This window comes from Pelophylax lessonae (assembly GCF_965119305.1).
Source record: "Pelophylax lessonae genome assembly, chromosome: 11".
NCBI classification, from domain to species: domain Eukaryota; kingdom Metazoa; phylum Chordata; class Amphibia; order Anura; family Ranidae; genus Pelophylax; species Pelophylax lessonae.
In genome coordinates, this window is record NC_138778.1 from 205,349,110 (window position 1) to 205,364,132 (window position 15,023).

Here is a 15,023-nt window from a genome sequence, read left to right on the forward strand (position 1 = left end):
AGCCTGAGTTACTACAGGACAAAGAAAGCTACGGATGTGTATTTTTTTTTTTAATCCTTGCAATGTTAATATAACATTTTTTTTCTCTGTTGTTAAGCTTTTTATTCTGACTGACAGTCCTCATTGGGTCAAACCTTTCTCTGAATGGCTGATTCGAATTGGGAGATTTTGCAAACTAGATTGTCTCCAACCAGGATGCGTCGACAAGTCAAGTCAAGATGCAGCACGCATTTTACTTCCAGGTAGGCCATGCCGTCCGCTACTTGACCAGCAATTTGCAGAAGTTCTAGCTCTGTGAGGAGAGATCCTTCTTCCCCTACAGATAGAAAGTGGGAATTAGAATATTTATATATACATTTGTTTCACTGTCCAATCTTTAGAGATCACCAAGGGGTTTTATTTTCCAGGTCTGGATGTATGCCTCTACAGGCCTAGAGGATCTGTGTTTGACAGCCAGCCAACAATTAAAAGTCCAACCCTAAGGCCCCTTTCACACAGGCGGACCGTTCAGATCCGCCTGTTTGTTTTTTTGGTGGATCTGAACGGTCCCCCCATGCATTCCTATGGGGCATCGGATGGCAGCGGAGACATGTCCGCTGACATCCGACCCGATCTGATCCGTCAAATCTGGACGGATGGAAACCCTATTTTCCATCCGTCCAGCGGATCGGATCGGATGGGATTGGATGAGAACGGACCGACGGTCCGTTCCCATCCGATTTCCCCCATAGAGATGCATGGGGAACTGACAGCTGTGTCTCCGCACACAGCGTGGAGACACAGCTGTCCTCCTGCTGCTCAACGGGGGATCGGCGGCTCGATCCCCCGCTGAGAAAAACGGAATCCGTCCGACGGACGGATAGTGTGAAAGGGGCCTTAAAAGTTAATGGTAATTACTCAATTAAATCATTGTTTCAAACATCTGACAATGTTTTGCTTGTTGCAGGTGGTCAAATATGGTCTCATCTTATGACAACTGAAAGATCAAGGAGTGCATTGAAGACCCAATCAACACTCATGTGGGTTAGTTCAAATACTGCTTGGATATCATGGTGTTCTACACATTACCTTTACATGAGGGAACTATATTGATTTTGTTTACCATTTTTATAATTAACTATGGAAGTTTTTACTTACCACGTAGAAAGCTAAGAAGGTCTCCTTTCACCAGGAAGTCTGTGACAATATAGACAGGATCATTGGTGGTACACAAGGCATACAATTCAATGATATTCTTGTGCTTCAGCATCTTCAGAACCTCAATCCCATCCATTATATTTTTTCTTTCAAAAAACTCTGTGTAAGATAAAGAAAGGGGAGAAGTATTGACAAAATACAATTAGCAAATGGATGGGGGACATTTCAGTGCTGGTTTGTGCCACTAGGCTTAGTGTAAGTCACCCATAGCCAGCTGGCCTAAAGTGTTACTAAACCCACAACAGTAAAATCAGTCTGTATATGCAGTAAGGCATGCTTGTTATACTCACTGTGGAAGGGGTTTATCCTGTGCATTGTGTAAAAAGGCTGTTTGATCCGGTCTTCTCTGATCCTTCCCTTCTTTTACTATCTTCAATCCATCTGCTGACAGAACAGAGCCCTAGGAGGTACTCTACACTTGTTCAGTTTTATTTTTTGGGAGGGTGCATGTGATCGGTACAGGGCCAATCAGCACTGTCCACACAGAGGGTTAGGGGTTCTGCAGCCTCATAGGGCAGTCAGAAAAGAATAACAACTCCTCCTACAAGCTTTAACCAGGCAATGATAGAAGTCATAAGACTATATACTGCTGATGAGAAAAGGTATTTAGAAAACATTTGGGCGTGTATAGGCAGCATACTCCAGTCTCAGAGAAAAAAAACCCTCATTACCTGCTACATCCTATAAGGTTTACTTTATCTACCTTGTAACTACTCATCACCTGATTTTCACTCAGATTTTTCATGTACCACTAGCTCCAGAGGAAGCTTACAGTGATAAGCGAAACATGTAGGGCAACCTGGATACACTCAACGTCTGTTAATCAACACTGTATAGACGGATTTCAGGGGGTCGGTTCTATACTTCCTCCTGCAACCATCTTTTGAACATATCAAATATGTGATGTATTCTATTGTTATTGTCATTTGAGATTCATATATATTACATTATGTGTGACTATTTTTGCACATGTATTTGAGGCTGTACGCCTTGTTTTTTAAGATTATATGTTTGTTTTCTTTCCTTTGGCTTTCTGTCAAATAATTTTATACTACTCTTTAATAAAATATACAATTTTAATTACTAGTGCCATAAAAGTCCAATTCTTTTTCTCCTTTCCAAAATCCTATTTAGCAGTTTATATTGACTAAAAAAAAAAAGTGAATTTCCATGTTCTGTGTACTGTGGGAGACCTGATATAGTGAATGCAGGGTCCTGGGTTTAGTACCACTTTAAAGGTTAAAGTTATTTTATATCATGAGGGCTTTCGTGACTAGGACTTCTGACCAGTACTGGGACAAAGTTCTTTAGCATCAAAACCAAAAAGACCAACGTTCGCACCCCATCCATTTTTGCTAGTTTAAAAAAAATATATATTTCCCTACAGACCTCCTACCCTGCCAATAGCACCCATTATGTAACCTCTGTGTCGTGGCATAAATTCACCTATGTTTTTAATTTTCCTCTGTTCAGTAGGATACTGGGTCAGGTTGGTGCTCAGCTGACATAGCTTGGGCTTTCTTATTAGCAGCAGTCAGAGGATTAAAGCATTTCTGTTGTGTTACCTTCTAGTCCAACAGGCAGCCATTGATATTTAGAAGGCTGAGTTTCCAAAAAATTCTGAGGTCCAGATGAAGGCCTCAGCGCAATTAGGCTGGCCATAGACTGCTTGATATATAAAATCGATGTTCCTGATTGTAAGCATTGCTTATGGTTAGCAGGATGTCTCTGGTTTGTGAACTGCCCCAGCAGCATAGGTTGCAATTCCTGCCCTTTTTGAGTCCTCCCTTTCTAAAACTCTTAAGGTGGTCACCTTTTCTGCCTACCCCTTGGACATCCTTGCTTCTGACAACAGTTTCCAGTTCTATTCCTTCCCACATTGGAGGGTTTCCATTCTTCCTGTAGCATACTTCATAGTTTAGGTTAAATGCATAAGTTCAGCGGGGATCAAAGGACCCTGTTGTAAAGGGCTCAGGAGGTGTGCAGCTCCAGGAATGCAGTGCAGAAATCTCACCTTGAGTGCTCAATAGAGATAAGGAACCGGTAAATGGTTTTACCAGTGAAGTATGGTAGAGCTTTGGCTCCTTCAGCAGACACAGATTGTCCTATGTGTGGTGCTGGACCCAAAGCACTGGGCAGAACACTTCCATTGTCAGGTGAAGCCCAGTAAGCTACAGACCAAAATATCTGCCTTGCATCCCAGCTGCAACTTTCTCCATTATGAATAATTTAGTAACTTTATTGCGTATTGGAGAACTCGGTAAAACCCATTCCTGTAAGGTAAACTTTATGCCTAAATGCAATGACTGTGGAGAAGCTTAGAGTGCACCAATTCATTCTGCCAGCCAAAGTGTTTATTGTTATGCAAAGTATATGCCATTTAAATACTACAGGCGATAGCGACTGGCAACATGTTACAGGTGTGTCTGGACATGATGGCCTTCAGATTCTAACTTGAGCACTCTATCTAGCACACAAGCTCTTATCCCCCTTACTTCATCAGTGTTCAATAGCTGCAAACCTTTAGAAATGGTCTGGATAAGGACTTTTCTTCTTCCCTCTGCCCAGTTTCCTTTCCAAAGAGAAGATTTGCCAATCTCATACACTTTTTCCTCCAAAGTAAAGTCTGATGAAGGCCTCTCCCACGTGTCTTCCATGTGGCAGGGATCCTTTTAAGACAAAGTACCTCTTGTAAGTCATTTTTAAACTTAAATAAACCCAAGAACAAAAATGGTATAGGGGGCAGCTTTCCAGTCCTTAGATGTGGAGGCTGCATTTTTTTTGGCTATTTTTACCAGGTGATTCTGCCAGTTTCCTGTATTTCCTGTACTAGAGTGACAACACTCACTTACCATTCTATATCTATAGACAGGCAGTGTTGTCGCCCTAGGGCAGGAAGTGTGTTAGGAATACAGAACTCTTCCCCTTCTCCTCATGTCAATAACATAGGGAAAAGGTATTCTGTAGTCCTATCACATTGTTTGAAATAACGGTGCAGAGTCCAATGGACAGCAGTGTATTTCCTATAGGATAAACAGGTATGTTTGCAAGCCTAAAGGGGAACAAATAAGAAAAGCTTATTTTTAGGATTAACATACTTTTATTTTTTGGCTTTTGGATATAGCAGGGGGTGGATCTAACTTGGAACTTTATGTAAATATTGCCTATATCTTCAGCTTCTACTGTCATCACTGATCATGTCTACACTAGGTCCCATTATGCTCTATGTACTGGTGTTTATGCTTGTCTGTGTGGCTGCAGCTGCTTCAGAGGCAAGAGCTGACTTGGTACTCTTCTGAGATAGAAGACGAAGATATGTCTCTTCAACAGGGACCGTAAGAATAAAAGGATCTAATAGACGATCTAACCTTTCCCACTAGTAAGTGTTCATAATAAGGAGTGACTGGACTTTGGTTGTGAGGTTCAGGCCCTCGCATGTTTTATGTCTTGGATGCTCCAACAATGACATCTCTCTGTTATAACACCTGACTTTCGTCTTCCTACCTGGTAGTTTTGGGTGTACCTGTCCACCTTTGTTTGTCCCAGCTCACAGTAGTGATATTTGGGACAGTAAATAGAATCACAGCAAATAGCAGGGGACAAGGCATCCGACACACCTATTGAATATTTAGTCAACATGTTTTCTATCTAAGAGACGAAAGGAACAGAAGGTGAAACACTACCCAGTCTTCTTCCATAGAGTTTAATTTTAAAGTGCAGGACAATAAATAATCATTAATTCATAAAAAGTTCATAAGCAGTCCCCGACCAAAAAAATATTCATCCAGCGAAGATACGGACCCAGTGGTAAGTCAGAAAGGTGTCCTAAAATATATCCAAATGCAGAATGGTGTACACACACCACCAAAGACAATCGTGGCCGCTCACCTTAACCCCATGACCCCTGAGTTAACGGGACATGAAGCGCATTCCCCTACAGGGGGGGTCACATTCCTGATGAGTCCGACATGCCAAATCCACGAAGTTTTGCAGTATGATATGTAAAATCAAAACACAATAATAGATGAAATCACACTTACAAGCACACTTAAGTGCACCATGAAGCGCTCAATAGTAAAAAACAAAGCGATGAAATAGACACGGGTGAGGTCAGAAGACGTGGCTTCTCCCCCGTATGCATTACGTCCTGGCGAGAACCCGCAGTGGTTCGTTCCACCACTTAATTATGTACTATTGAGCACTCCACAGTTCACTTACGTGAAGTGCCATGCTTCCAAGTGTGGTTTCATCCATATTTTTTAAGTAAACTATTCGGAAGTTAGCTTTTTTTGTTGTGTTTTGATTTTACATATCATACTGAAAAACTTCTGAGGATTTGGCTTGTCGGACCAGTGCTGGTCTCATCAGGAATGTGACCCCAGTAGTGGAATGCGCTTCATGACTGTCCTGTTAACTCAGGGGTGTCAAACTCAATCAGCATTATGGTTCCCCTCAAAGGGCCGGTTGTATCTGTCAGACTAAATGTCCAGAGCACCCCTACCCCCCATCTCCTTACATCACCTCCCACTATCAGAAGGTAAAGGTTCCTCACCCTCCCTTATATCACAGCGCACCCCCATGCTGCTTTCAGGAAGAAGCTGAGTGTGGAGCTGGGCAGCATAAAGTGTGGGGTCTGGAGGAGGACCAGAGGAGGGCAGGAGTCAGCTGCCGGAGTCTACTGAATGCTGAGACCAGGGTAGGCGGTGAGAAGAACTTCTGATGCACAGAGAGGCACAAGATCTGTAGGAGGAATTCTGTTCTTCTTTCAGCTGCTGACTCCTGAGATAGGGGCAAGGGCAGAGACGAGTCTCTGGGCAGCTTCACAGAGAAGCGCAGGATCTTGCATAGGAGTTTTGTCCTCCTCTCTGCTGGCGACTGCTGAGACCAAGGGGGTGGGCGGAGAAGAAGGGGGTGCCTCAGCTCCGGACAGGTGTGAGGGCCACATGAAATGGCCTGGCGGGCCGGATTCGGCCCCCGGGCCTTGTGCTTGACACCTGTGTGTTAACTTAAGGGTCATGTAGTTAGGTGAGCATCCATGACTGTCGTTGGTGTTGAGAGTGTACACAATTCTGTACTTTTTTCATATTTTAGGACACCTTTCTGACTCACCACTTGGTCTGTATCCTCGCTGGATGAATTTTTCTTTAGTTGGGGACTGCTTAAAAACTTTAAATGAATTAATGATTATCTTTTGCGTTGCGCTTTAAGATTGGACATTTAACATTTGGGTGCTGTGGAATTCCCCTTTAGTGTTTAGCTGGCAATACCTTTTTGTTGATGCTTTCTGTTTTAGGTTTTGATTGTGCTGATTGTTCTCTCTTTGATATATTCTTCCGTAGAGTGTTTTTATTAGTGACAATGTTACATTAACTCTTTAATTCTGAAACCTGTTTTTCTGGGAGGACTGACCCTTTTTTGTATGCCTTTCTAACATTGTAGTTTAATGAAATTGTGTTTTTAGATATCTTACTTTTATAAACGGTGTGAGCGGAAGGCAGTCGTGACCTTGTAGATGATGTTGGTAGTTAATGACCAGATCGTGGATACAGGTAAAAGATCTTTCTTTATAGATGAAGAATCTTCCTGTATCTTCTCTTTTAATATTATAGTGGCTGACCCCCTTGTTCTTCCGCACTAGAGAGAGGAGAAACAAGTGAGAGATATGGGCTTCTAGTACGTGGGCCTCACATTATATGGAGGACTATGAATGGCCATAACAAGATTGGTTATTGGACAGGAGACAGTTCGGACATTTGGGGAGCATCTATTCCACACTGTATCCACACACTGGTGGAGCATCTTCTGTTCGATCGATTGCTGCTGCTGCATATTTCGCTATATTTGTTGGAGCAAGCTTTTCTCCACCTGCAGAAGAGGTGTTTGCTCATCCTTCTTTGACTACAGATTGGAGAAAATCCCTTCCCCCCTCACCTGGGTGCCACACCTAAAATTAACCTGTGCTTTGCCCATGCATGTCCGAATCAAACATAGATTGGTTCGGTTTAGTGCCTCCTAGATCAGCTTCCTTCTTGTTTGACAAAAGTGATGATGCTTATTAACCGTCCAATCAGCAGGCTGCAGGTGAAATCATGTCAATCGGAACAGAAAGTAAGAGGTTCCTTGTCTGCTCTAAATAAAAGTAGAAAAGGTTTTTTACTGTAGTTGGGTGTTAAAGGGTATGTAAACCTGAACAGTCAACTTTTCTTATTTGCTTTCTCTTGATCTGTTAACCACTTGCCGACCGCCCACAGTATATTTACTGCGGCAGTCAGCCCCTCACAGGCAAAGCGACGTAGGACTACGTCGCTAGCCTGTGAGGCTCTAGGGGGCGAGCGCACGTCGCCGCTTGCTCCTGCACATCCCTGCGCGTGTGACCGGCGGACCCGATGTCCGCCGGTCACTCGCGATCGTCCGGTGCAGAGGGAGAAAGGCAGGCGGCTGATGTAAACAAAGCCGCCTGTCATTCTCCCCTGTGTAAGAACAGAGATCATACAGTCCTGCTATGTAGGATCGTATGTCTCTGTTGTTACACCACTAGCCACGCCCCTTTACAGTTAGAAGCATGCCCCTAGGGACACACTTAACCCCTTGATCACCAATAAAGTTAACCCCTTCCCTGCCAGTGTCATTTTTTACAGTAACAGTGCAAATGTATAGCACTGATTACTGTAGTAATGTCACTGGTACCCCCAAAAGTGTCAAAAATGTCAGTCAAGGGTCCAATCTGTCCGCCGCAATGTCGCAGTCCCACAAAAAAAAATCACAGATCGCCGCCATTACTCGTTAAATAAGAAAACAACAACAAAAATTACAAAAATCTTTCCCTTACTTAGTAAACGCAATAACTTTTGCGCAAACCAATCAAAATACGCTTATTGTGATTTTTTTTTTTACCAAACATATGTAGCAGAAAACAAATTGGCCTAAAATGTTAAAATATTTTGATTTTTACATTTTCTGGGGGGAATTTCATATAAAGAAATGTGAAAAATATTGTTATTTTTTCAAAATTTACGCTGTTTTTATGTTTATAGCGCAAAAAGTAAAAATCGCACAGGTGATCAAATACCACCAAAAGAAAGCTCTGTTTGTGGGAAAAAAAGGACGTCAATTTCGTTTAGGTACAGCGTTGCACGACCGCGCAATTGTCCGTTAAATTCACGCAGTGCCGAATCGCAAAATAGGGTCTGGTCAGGAAGGGGGTAAAATCTTCCGGGGCTTAAGTGGTTAAATATATTGTTGAAAAATGATTTTTATGTCTGTTTAGAAGTGTAGAAAAATACCTGTTGATCCTGCCAGAAATCAAGAGAGCTACAGTTCCTGTGTGTTCTGCTGTGCTGCACTGTTAGCAGTGTTCCTAGTTGCTAGACTACAGACCCCCCATCCCCCCATGTTATGGAGAACAGGAGAGGGGGAGGTGTTTTGTAGTAACACACTTCCTGTCTTAGGATGACAATACTGCTATAAAAAAAATACAGTGATTGACCATGGTCACCCTACGAAAATAAAGATAACCCCTGAAAAGGGAATACTAATAAAGTCACCACATCTTAGGAATTGATTCGTATGCTACATTACAATAGATTCTTGTGCTTAGATGCACTTGAAATACAAGGAAGGGGGAAGACAATCTGAATAAATGAATGCCCACAAAACTCAAGACAAGGGGACACAGATAAAAAACACACCCTACACTGATTGACAGAAATGTAGATTTGGAGAATAGTGAAAATAGCATACTGGCCTGACTCTCGTTTGAAAGTCAGACCAATTGGATAGAGAAAGAGCTTTAAAGCATCCATTTGATCCAGAAGTAAATTTAGAATGACAGTCTTGGTCCAGGCTGCAGGCCCTCATTAAACATCTATCCTTACCTGACAGACAATAGCATGAGTCTGTGCTTGGTCTGACGAGGAAAGAACCATCTGTGCTGGATTTGGACAGAAGGAGGGTCTCTGCCTCTTTGGCTTCTATGTTGAAAAACCAACTGAGAGGAGACAACAGTAAGAGCTCATAGCATACCAACAGGTAATATATTTCACATTCTAGGATCTGGTAGCCAGTCATCAAACACCCAATTTGGGTGACCCAGGTAAAAACGCAACTCTTATTGGTTTGCTAAACTATCAACATGGGAGTTTTTTTTCCTTTCAATAGGTATGATTTTTTTTAATATATAGTTTTCTGGTGTATTTTGGTAATAAGTGTAATGCCAGATGGAAAAAAGGAGTATACTGGAGCCTCATTATTTTTAAAGGACCTACATAACTTTTTTTTTATAATTTCTTTATTTAGCAAAAGGTTGTGATACAAACATGAAAAAAAAAGGTGCATCAGGTACAATGAAATACTACAAAACTTAAAGTATTGCCAGAGATAATGCTCCACAAAAGGGCGGTAGAAGAATGAGAATGACCAACTGGAGAGGAGTGGGAGCAATGCCTTTTTTAGTAGGCCGTCGGTGAGGTGCAGCAGACAAGCCGCAGGGTCATCTGCCACGTCGACATTAGTGAGCTTTTTGATGGTGTCAGTCACTGCTTGCCAGAAAGGTTTAACCAGCAGGCATTCCCAGAAAATGTGGAACATCTTCCCTGTGGCGCCATCACAATGCCAGCATCTATCTGATACAAGGGGGGAAAAACGATGAAGCAGGGATGGTACCCTATACCAGTGGTCCTCAACCCTGGCCTACAGGGCCCACTAACAGGCCAGATTTTAGGTATTACTTTGGGGAGATGCAGACTAGAGTACTGCAATCACTGAGCAGCAAATGATATCACCTGGGATGTATTTCAGTTATCTTGAAAATCTTGCCTGTTAGTGGGTCCTGTAGGCCAGGGTTGAGGACCACTGCCCTATACCACCGCATGAGGATCTTGTAACCGGTTTCCTGTATTTTGGAGGCAATAGAGGATTTTTGTGCAAAGAGAAGGATCTTGTCCTTTTGGGCGTTCGTGAAGGTGGTGTGTAGGTTGGCTTCCCATTGTGCAAGGAAGGGAGGGGAGAAGTCTGCAGGGGGACTGATCAGGGCTGCATAGGCAACATAGAGGCTATGTCATACCGGCTCCCGTCTGGGACAGATCCACTCAATGTCAGTCAGTTGACGAGAGATACCAGGGAGGCAGAGCACCCCCCCCCCGGAGGAAGTGCCGAAGCTGAAGTCCACTACAAAAATCCAGTGGAGGGTCCACAGACCTAGACAATGCCCCAGTGGAAAGGCCACCATCACTCCCCAGAAAGTCTACAAGGTGGAGACGGCCCGCAGCAGTCAGTCCACGAAACCCGCCACCATCGAGACCCTGGGAGAAATCTGGGTTGCCAACCACAGGAACCCTTGGCGAAGGGCACGGGGAGACCGCAGAGTGCAGGAAAGTGTCCCTGATGACTGAGAGTGTGCAGCCTAAAGTGGGATGGCCACCCAAATCCCTGGAAAGAGGCGTGGAGATCCATGGCCAACTCCTTGCCATGCCACCCAAGTCCTCCAACTGACCTACATAACTTTTGAGGTGGCCCTTCTTAACACCTGAAGGCGGACCTGCATAATTATAATAATAAAGGTGAATCTTTTTAACTTCTGAGGTGGACATTTATGACTTTTGAGGTAGAAATACATAACACTTGATGTGGACTTTTGAGAAGGACCATCATTATTATTTAGGGTGGACGATCATACCCATTTGAAGTAGGTTATCATAACAAATTCTTATGTAGATTCTCATAATTTCTGTGGTGGAAACTCTCATAGCTCTCATTTGCAGAGCCCTACTAGTTTAACCTCCTTAGCGGTATTCCCGAGTGTGGCTCGGGGTGAAATTCCAGAGCCATTAGTGGGAACCCTGAGCCACACTCAGGATAAGGCCAGGGAGCATCGCTGGATCCTGGTAGAGGATTACTTACCTTGTTGTCGCGATCCCGCGATGTGTCCCTGCAGCATACGGCGGCCGGATCTTCCGCCGAATGCTGTGAACCCCGGCTTCCGTCTCCTGCGATGTGACGCTCACAGAGGGGGGTGGAACCGGCAGCAAATTCAAACAGTAAAACACACAAACACACTGATAACATTACAAAATAAAATAAATTGACATTAGTTTGCCCCCCAGTGCCCTTTCCTGCAGTTTTACTGTACTATATATATACAGTGGGTACGGAAAGTATTCAGACCCCCTTACATTTTTCACTCTTTGTTATATTGCAGCCATTTGCTAAAATCATTTAGGTTCATTCTTCTTCCTCATGAATGTACACATAGCACCCCATACTGACAGAAAAACACAGAATTGTTGACATTGTTGCAGATTTATTAAAAAAGAAAAACTGAAATATCACATGGTCCTAAGTATTCAGACCCTTTGCTCAGTATTTAGTAGAAGCCCCCTTTTGATCTAATACAGCCAGGAGTTTTTTGGGGAAAGATGCAACAAGTCTTTCACACCTGGATTTGGGGATCCTCTGCCATTCCTCCTTGCAGATCCTCTCCAGTTCTGTCAGGTTGGATGGTAAATGTTGGTGGACAGCCATTTTTAGGTCTCTCCAGAGATGCTCAATTGGGTTTAAGTCAGGGCTCTGGCTGGGCCATTCAAGAACAGTCACAGAGTTGTTGTGAAGCCACTCCTTCGTTATTTTAGCTGTGTGCTTAGGGTCATTGTCTTGTTGGAAGGTAAACCTTCGGCCCAGTCTGAGGTCCAGAGCACTCTGGAGAAGGTTTTTGTCCAGGATATCCCTGTACTTGGCCGCATTCATCTTTCCCTCGATTGCAACCAGTTGTCCTGTCCCTGAAGCTGAAAAACACCCCCACAGCATGATGCTGCCACCACCATGCTTCACTGTTGGGACTGTATTGGACAGGTGATGAGCAGTGCCTGGTTTTCTCCACACATACCGCTTAGAATTAAGGCCAAAAAGTTCTATTTTGGTCTCATCAGACCAGAGAATCTTATTTCTCACCATCTTGGAGTCCTTCAGGTGTTTTTTAGCAAACTCCATGCGGGCTTTCATGTGTCTTACACTGAGGAGAGGCTTCCGTCGGGCCACTCTGCCATAAAGCCCCGACTGGTGGAGGGCTGCAGTGATGGTTGACTTTCTACAACTTTCTCCCATCTCCTGACTGCATCTCTGGAGCTCAGCCACAATGATCTTTGGGTTCTTCTTTACCTCTCTCACCAAGGCTCTTCTCCCCCGAGAGCTCAGTTTGGCCGGACGGCCAGCTCTAGGAAGGGTTCTGGTCGTCCCAAACGTCTTCCATTTGAGGATTATGGAGGCCACTGTGTTCTTAGGAACCTTAAGTGCAGCAGAAATCTTTTTGTAACCTTGGCCAGATCTGTGCCTTGCCACAATTCTGTCTCTGAGCTCTTCAGGCAGTTCCTTTGACCTCATGATTCTCATTTGCTCTGACATGCATTGTGATCTGGAAGATCTTATATAGACAGGTGTGTGGCTTTCCTAATCAAGTCCAATCAGTATAATCAAACACAGCTGGACTCAAATGAAGGTGTAGAACCATCTCAAGGATGATCAGAAGAAATGGAAAGCACCTGAGTTAAATTTATGAGTGTCACAGCAAAGGGTCTGAATACTTAGGACCATGTGATATTTCAGTTTTTCTTTTTTAATAAATCTGCAACAATGTCAACAATTCTGTGTTTTTCTGTCAGTATGGGGTGCTATGTGTACATTCATGAGGAAGAAGAATGAACTTAAATGATTTTAGCAAATGGCTGCAATATAACAAAGAGTGAAAAATGTAAGGGGGTCTGAATACTTTCCGTACCCACTGTATATATATATATATATATATATACATACATACATACACACTTTAAACTTATTTATAGTTATTTCTTATTTCATAATTTATAATTTTGTGTTTCAAACTTTATCATACCCGAGATGTTATAAAGAAGAACACACAGTAAAAAAAAAAAAAAAAAATCATATGTAAATAGTTGGTTTGGGCTGCTCGTCCTTAAGAATTACATGCAAAATAATGCACCTAAAATCCGAAACAATCATACCGCCCGGGAGGTTAATAATTAAACCTAATATTGTTACCTACCTCTGCTTCTCCACAGACTTTTCTCTGACCAGATATTCAGAAGGCACGTATCCCTTAAGAGAGTATCTTTCAGTCTCTTCCACCTTGCTCACCAGCCAGCGATCCTTTAGGATTAAATGGACGTGGAATCTTTCCTTGGCTTTAATACTGATCTCATCTTCATCCATGGCCTGGAAGTCTTTTACGCTCACGTATTTGTCAGAAAGACCAAACATTTTATGATGGCTGAATAAAAAGAGCCACACAACAATTAGATCCTTCCTTGTGGAGGACCAAATAGTACAATAAGGAATCATTTTGAGAAGTTGACCTAAGTGAGAATACAGGGTAAATATATGAAAGCATGCATTGCAAGAGAATATTGTGACCCAATTTCCGACCATAGCCAGGCGTGCAAGAAAGTAAAATCACGACTCCAGGATGCTTTAACAGTTTAACTGATACCCCCTAGCCGTATAAACCATCATGTCACAGATAGTGCTTCTAGATTTTTACCACTTAATATTTAGGGATCCAATCTTATGAAATGTTTTGTAAGTGCCCACCCCCTCCAATACATTATACTTAGAAAAAGTGGTAGTTATTCTTTTCCTCTTTACAATAACAGTGCAGAATGGGAATAAACAAATGCTGGAGAACGAGAGAGCTTGGAGGTTCTTCATGCTTTCTCTTTCCTCCAATGCCAAGACAGAGCAAGCTAAGCAGATTTTTTTTTTTTTAATGAATTAAGGATAGACTGTGATGAACATTACTCAAATATTTTGCTTTCAACAATCTTCTGAAATGAGGGTCGTTTATCAGCATCCTCGTTCCAACATTCCAGCATTAATCTGTAGATGTCATAAATGCATATCGGTGGCATTGGCAGTCTGTATCCCTCTACAAGCTTTGTTACCAGTTCCTTATTTTTTAGACCTGCAAAAGAACAAAAGAGAATATTCATAATTAAAGATCCAAGGTCCACCCAAAAGTAACATGGTAATTATAGATGAGGCTGGAGGTGGGGATGCTCAGTCAGCCCCTGGCTTCTTGTAGGTCTTGGATACTCCAATAGTGAGCTAGGTCTCCCTGCCATAATTATCTCCACCTGGGAGTTTTAGGTGTTTCTGACCACATTTGTGTGTCCCAACTGCTCTGGTTACATTCTCCATAGTATAAAATAAAACTAGAGTTCATCAGGGATGGAGGGAACCATTCATATTGGACACCGAATGTGTGCAGACCTAGGAACTTAGCACAGAGATCTCTGAATATAATCCAAGAAGGAGAAAAGAGACTGTCAGATGGGCTGACTCTCCGGCATCCACCACCAGATAAAAGTTTTGGATGAACGGATTCTATAAATGTAGAAAAAAATTTAGGGTTTTGGTTCCAGAGTGAGCTCTGTGGTACATCTGCGCACACGCAGATTGTGTCTATTATGGATGTCTCAAACCTTTACAATCCTTGCACATGCGCAGGAAATCTCCTGCATGTGCAGAGATGTGCAGAGATGTGATAAAGGACTCTGCTAGGAACTAAACACTGGCACGTCACAATAGTGGCACTGGAGTGGAAGTGTAAGGGATGTCAGGTACCCCATAAAAAAACACATTTCCGTTTTATGGCATTTCTATTCATTTACCAATAGATGGCAGCACAAAGCACAAAGTTCAACTGCAAGCAAGGCATGGGAGGAACTAAAAAGTTAGACCTTTTGTTCCTGGGGGGACAGAATAGCAGTTGCTGTCCACCAGATTAAAAGGTCATCATACCTCACTCATGTCCTTGTAAT

The 15,023-nt window shown here is 42.9% G+C and overlaps 1 protein-coding gene across 1 annotated transcript in view; it reads right to left on the bottom strand.

The window, feature by feature from the left end:
- The window catches only part of LOC309566453 (uncharacterized protein), a 67,985-nt gene that overhangs the window by 7,080 nt on the left and 45,882 nt on the right, over positions 1–15,023 (bottom strand). The window contains exons 9-15 of the mRNA XM_082271600.1: positions 14,002–14,164; positions 13,250–13,474; positions 9,072–9,184; positions 6,668–6,831; positions 3,719–3,866; positions 1,138–1,296; positions 135–316 (exon numbers count right to left, since the gene is read on the bottom strand). Of these exons, the coding sequence (XP_082127726.1) occupies positions 135–316; positions 1,138–1,296; positions 3,719–3,866; positions 6,668–6,831; positions 9,072–9,184; positions 13,250–13,474; positions 14,002–14,164 (1,154 nt within the window). The remainder of the gene's footprint in view (positions 1–134; positions 317–1,137; positions 1,297–3,718; positions 3,867–6,667; positions 6,832–9,071; positions 9,185–13,249; positions 13,475–14,001; positions 14,165–15,023) is intronic.